This window comes from Musca domestica, unplaced genomic scaffold (genome assembly GCF_030504385.1).
Source record: "Musca domestica strain aabys unplaced genomic scaffold, Musca_domestica.polishedcontigs.V.1.1 15, whole genome shotgun sequence".
Classification (NCBI taxonomy): Eukaryota; Metazoa; Arthropoda; class Insecta; order Diptera; family Muscidae; genus Musca; species Musca domestica.
The window spans coordinates 12,778,845-12,784,158 of record NW_026712207.1 but is presented as its reverse complement, the minus strand read 5'-3'; the positions used below and the strand labels follow the sequence as shown (position 1 = coordinate 12,784,158).

The following is a 5,314-nucleotide window of genomic DNA, read 5'->3' as shown; positions in this document are numbered from 1 at the left end:
GGCGTGCTTTCACGAAAAGATGCGTTCGCTAAACGAAGGACACTACAAATGTAATAAAATCCATAATGCAGTTTAGTTTTACTATCAGGCCATAGATGGCTAATGATATGATAACATAAGATAGAAACCTAAAGAAAAGCATAAGAAATTATAGACGAATACTTGAACTTTGAATCGATAAGCTGAGGTAAAAGCCTATAAAAGCGTCTCCTCATACTATCAACGCCATCTACCATTTATTATATTTTATGTCTTAGTTCAAAGGCATAAAGCCATAAAGAGGAACAAAATGCACATTATCGTATAATTTTTCTATCTGGTCAACGACATTATAAAAATGCATTAAAAATATTAGAGAAATATGTTATAAATAAATCGTACAAAATGCCGGAGACCCACAAAGAAAAACGTCAGAAAGAATAGAGGTAGACTCAAAAATATATTCCAGAACATTTTCTTGTACATTGAATCGATAAAAATCAACAAATCTCCTATAAAAATGTCAGGTCTGTTAGATTATAACATAATGTGGTGACATAACATATTTTCCTACTACCAACGCCATCTATTGAATGTAAGCAACAATGAAATGTCCCATATTTTATACCCTCCACCATACTATGGAGGGTATATTCATTTTGTCATTCCGTTTGTAACTCCTCGAAATACTCATGTCAGACCCAACAAAGTATATATATTCTTGATCAGCGTAAAATTCTAAGGCGATTTAGCCATGTCCGTCTGTCTGTCTGTGTGTCTGTCTGTCCGTCTGTCTGTCTGTCTGTTGTAATCACGCTATCTTTCGAACAAATTGAGATAGAAGGCTAAAATTTTGCACACATGTATATTTTGCCAGTAGGCAGGTTAAGTTCGAAAATGGGCCATGTAGGTCCAAGTTATCATATAGCCCCCATATAATGGTACCTCCTGATATTTGGTATTTTGATGATTTTAGCGACATTATTCATCGGAATTGTTTCAAATTTGGCATTTGAAGTTCGAAATGGATACTACATCGTAAGCCAAAAAATGAGCCATGTAGGTCCACGTATTCATATAGTCCCCATATAACGGTACCCGCCGATATTCGGGATTTTAATGATTTTAGCGACATTGTTTACCGGAATCGTTTCAAATTTGGTATTTGAAGTTTGTAATGGATACTAAATCCTAAGTCAAAAAATGAGCCATGTAGGTCCAAGTCTTCGTATAGCCCCCATATAAGGGTACCCCCCGATTTTCGGTATTTTGATGATTTAAAACGACATTATTTAGCGAAATCGTTCCAAATTTGGTATTTGAAGTTCGTAATGGATACTACGGCCTAAGACAGAAAATTTTCTGTGCAGGTCCACATCTTCATATAGCCCCATATACCGTACCCCCCGATATTCGGTATTTTGATGATTTTAGGGACATTATTTATTGTTTCAAATTTCGCATGTGAAGTTCGTAATGGATACTTCAGCCCATGCCAGAAAATTGTCTGTGCAGGTCCACGTTTTCGAATAGCCCCCATATAACGGTACCCCCCCATATTCGGTATTTTAATGATTTTAACTTCATTAAAAACAGATTTTTCATCAAGTTTCACATTTAAATTATTGTAACAACTTATGACAAAATATGCCTATGCAGGCCCACGTCGTCGTATAAGCACTCGGTATTCTTAAGATTTTAACAGAATTTTTAACGGATTTTATTTTTTGGAAATTGCCAAATTTGTACCAAATGGTGGAGGGTATTAAAAGTTCGGCCCGGCCGAACTTACAGCTTTTTTACTTGTTATATTATATGTCTTTGCTGTCTGTCATGTGAGCTCGAAATGATCAAGTTGGAGATTTGAGCTAGAACTGGAATTATATTCATATTCCTTTCAAATTATCGGGAATACCGAAGACTCAAATAAGATATTCTGAAAATAAATTCCGTATACTAATTTCTACTAGACCTGGGTTCTGAAGTTTTTTAAACGTTTCATCCATATTCCACTGAAACAAACAAAAAAAAAAACTTAAAATACAGGGGGCTCACGAAGAAAATTACGTTAGTTTCTAGAGCTAGAACTCTAATTGTATCATGTATTGCAAACGAACATTTCTTTAAAACAACTTCACAAGAGTACATTTTGATCTATATTGTAACGATATAAGAAGAATATCTTGTGACATATAGAGGGAGCTCGAACAATATCAAGTTTGTGTATTGATCTAGAAATCTACTTTTATTTTTACAACAAATTAACAGGAATACCGAAGATCCAAGTAAAATTTATTGAAACTTAATACCGTATACTAATTTCCATTAGATTCCAAAGAAAAATGCATCAGAAGAAAATCCATACACATGTATTGAAATAAGAAAAACATATATTGTCACATATAGAGGGAACGCGTAAAATCTTAAATTTGAGTCATTAGAAAAAGTCATATTATTCGATGTATTGTAATAAAAATTCTACCAAAGTTCCAAATTAGATCTATTAAAACTAAAATTATTTCCATTAGCCATGGGTGTCGAAGTTTTTTATACTTTTTTCAAAAACATAACAAATAGAGGGCGCTCAACATATAAGTTAGTGGCTTGAGCTGGAAATTTAATTGTATGAGGTATTATAAAAAAAAACTTTTTCAGAAAAAATGCACATTGGTTTATTGTTACTGTCTTGGGAGTTAGGGAGCGAGGTAGTTCTTCACAACAAATTTAGAAGGATACAAAATATCCATTTATGATCTATAGGAAATAAATACAATTTACTAATTTCTATTGGCCGTGAGTCCCAAAGTTTTGAATTATTTTTTATCCATATTGTATTGAAATAAAATAAAAAGATAACATAACATAAAGAGGGCATAAAGAGGGAAAATTTTGAGTTTGTGGCGTGAAAATGAAATTCTGTATAACTAATTCCAATGATTTTTTGTGACATATAGTGGAAGGTATTGTAAATGGAAATTTCTTCACAATAAATTTAGAAGGGAACAAAAAATTCAAACAATTGAAATAAATGTCATATAACAATTACCTAAGCCTTCGATCTCGAAGTTTTGTATTAGTTTTCATCCAAACTGCCCTGAAATGAAAAAGAAAAATTTACATAAAGATGGCGCTCGCGAAATGTTATGTTAATGGCTTGAGCTAGAGGCTCAACTAATTCTCAAAGGGAGCAAAGATTGAAATAACAGCAAATACCATAATAATTTCGTTTTTGGTGCACCTGCTGGGTCTTCTTCAATTGTTGTTTTGACGTCTTTTAAATACAAACAAAAAAAGTATTCTTTAGCTATTGTGGAACTAATAAATCAGAAATTCTGAAATGTTTAACTGATATTTCGAATGACAATTTTTTGAACAAAACATTGAAGGTTATCAGGGATCCGAATATATATTTCAGTATTCTAACAGTGATTTTCTGCAATAACGGTGTGTCGAAGATCCTGCAATATTGATTGATACAATAATAGTAAACTTCAATTTCTTGATACATAGATGGCGCTGGCTCTACATTGTCTTGATAATGCATTAATCTCTAGAGCTGGAATTTCAAAATATTTTCTATTGCACTGCAAAATAAAAGTGGCGCATAAAAACTATAGGCAATGGTCCTTTTGGATGATGTATCAGATACCCAAATTGAACTTATTAAAGTATATCATTTTTACGAATATTTAAAAAAAAATCTTCGGAAATTTTCAAGGCTTGTTTTGTAGTAAAACCAAAAGTGGAATAATATACCAAATACCATATTAATGAACAAGGACAAGGGAAAGGAAAAGATGGGCTATAAAGTAGCTTGATTATTTAAGAAATAAAGACAGCATAATCTGTGTATTCTGAATATTCACACTTCTTACCATATTATTTCTCTGATTTTTCGACAATCGATAGAAAATATTTAGTCCTCTATATTGATATATATATTTTTCAATCTGTTACTGGTTCTTAGCAATTTTTATAAAGTTTGATGTTTTAAATAGCAGAGTTCCTCCAATAACAGAAAACGTCTATGTCTTGGCATATAGATGGCGCTGGCTAGATATTTTCTTAATAATGCTGCAAGTTCAAAATTGTCGATGCACTGCAAAAGAAAAGTGGTGCTTTAACAACTCTTGGCAATATAAATCCAAATAGTTCTTAGTGAAGTTACTATACAGTACAATCTGACCATTCTGAATATTAACATTTCCTACCAAATTATGTCCCTGATTTTCTGAGCATCGATAGAAAAAACTTAGTCCTAAAATTGATATATATTCCAGATTCTAAAACTAGTACTGGTAATTGTCGATTATATATACTAGAATTTTTATAATAAAAATTTAAAATCTTTGAGGAATTTCGAAAGTTACAGTATTTCTTAATTAAAATTAAATAAGAAATTCAAATTATCTTAAAAATTGTTTCATTGTATCTATATTCTCTCGATTTCAGTTCATTCTTGCTATTGCTTTCCTCATTGCTGCCGCCCATGCCATTCCCATTGAATTGGGTCACTATGGTCATGGACAATTGATTCATGCCGCACCCATTATTGCACATGCTGTGCATGGTCATGAACATGAACCGGTGGTAAGAAACCATACACTTCAAAAAACATATAGATCCTTCAAAAATTGTTTTCTTCTCTCTTAGGCCTACCCAAAATACTCTTTCCACTATGGCGTTAAAGACACCCACACCGGTGACATCAAATCCCAGGCCGAGGAACGTGATGGAGATGTGGTAAAGGGTGAATACTCCTTGGTGGAACCTGACGGTTCGGTGCGTACCGTTCACTATACATCGGATAAGCACAGTGGTTTCAATGCCGTTGTTCACAAGAGTGCTCCAGCTGTACATGCTGCTCCCGTGCATGCCATTCATGCCATACATGCTGCTCCAGCTCTTCATCATCATTATTAGAGAGAAAAAATGTATATGCAATAAGACCGATTTCGATCTAGAAGAGAATTATAGTCAGGGATTTGAAGAGAACTAGATTCTGGCTGGCAGAAAACCAACAAAACCATTTAATCAGTTGCTAGGATGACACAAGACACAAAATGTTATATTTTTTAGTTACTTTTTTGTTTTTTATAAAAAAATAAGTTTATTTTCATGAAATATTGGAATTTCAAACAAATCAGAGATTTTTTGAATGGAAATCATTTTTGAAGAGTTTTGAAATTTCAATATTTTTTTATTGTGCGCTTAAACTGTTATTCTTTACTATTTTTCTATAGTCTTGAAAACATTTTTTCTTTCATTACTTTCCTTGTGTAAATACTTTTCTATTTTTTCAAAAAAGGTTTTTAGACTGACAGGATCAAAACAA

General features: G+C 32.6%; 1 protein-coding gene across 1 annotated transcript; it reads left to right on the top strand.

Annotated features, from left to right (window-relative positions):
- The first annotated feature begins 3,749 nt into the window (after positions 1–3,749).
- On the top strand, positions 3,750–4,902 carry LOC101900163 (cuticle protein 8). The gene is made up of 3 exons (XM_059119834.1): positions 3,750–3,788; positions 4,432–4,569; positions 4,633–4,902. Exons 1-3 carry the CDS (start codon positions 3,750–3,752, stop codon positions 4,900–4,902), a joined length of 447 nt encoding a protein of 148 aa, XP_058975817.1.
- Positions 4,903–5,314: the final 412 nt, after the last annotated feature.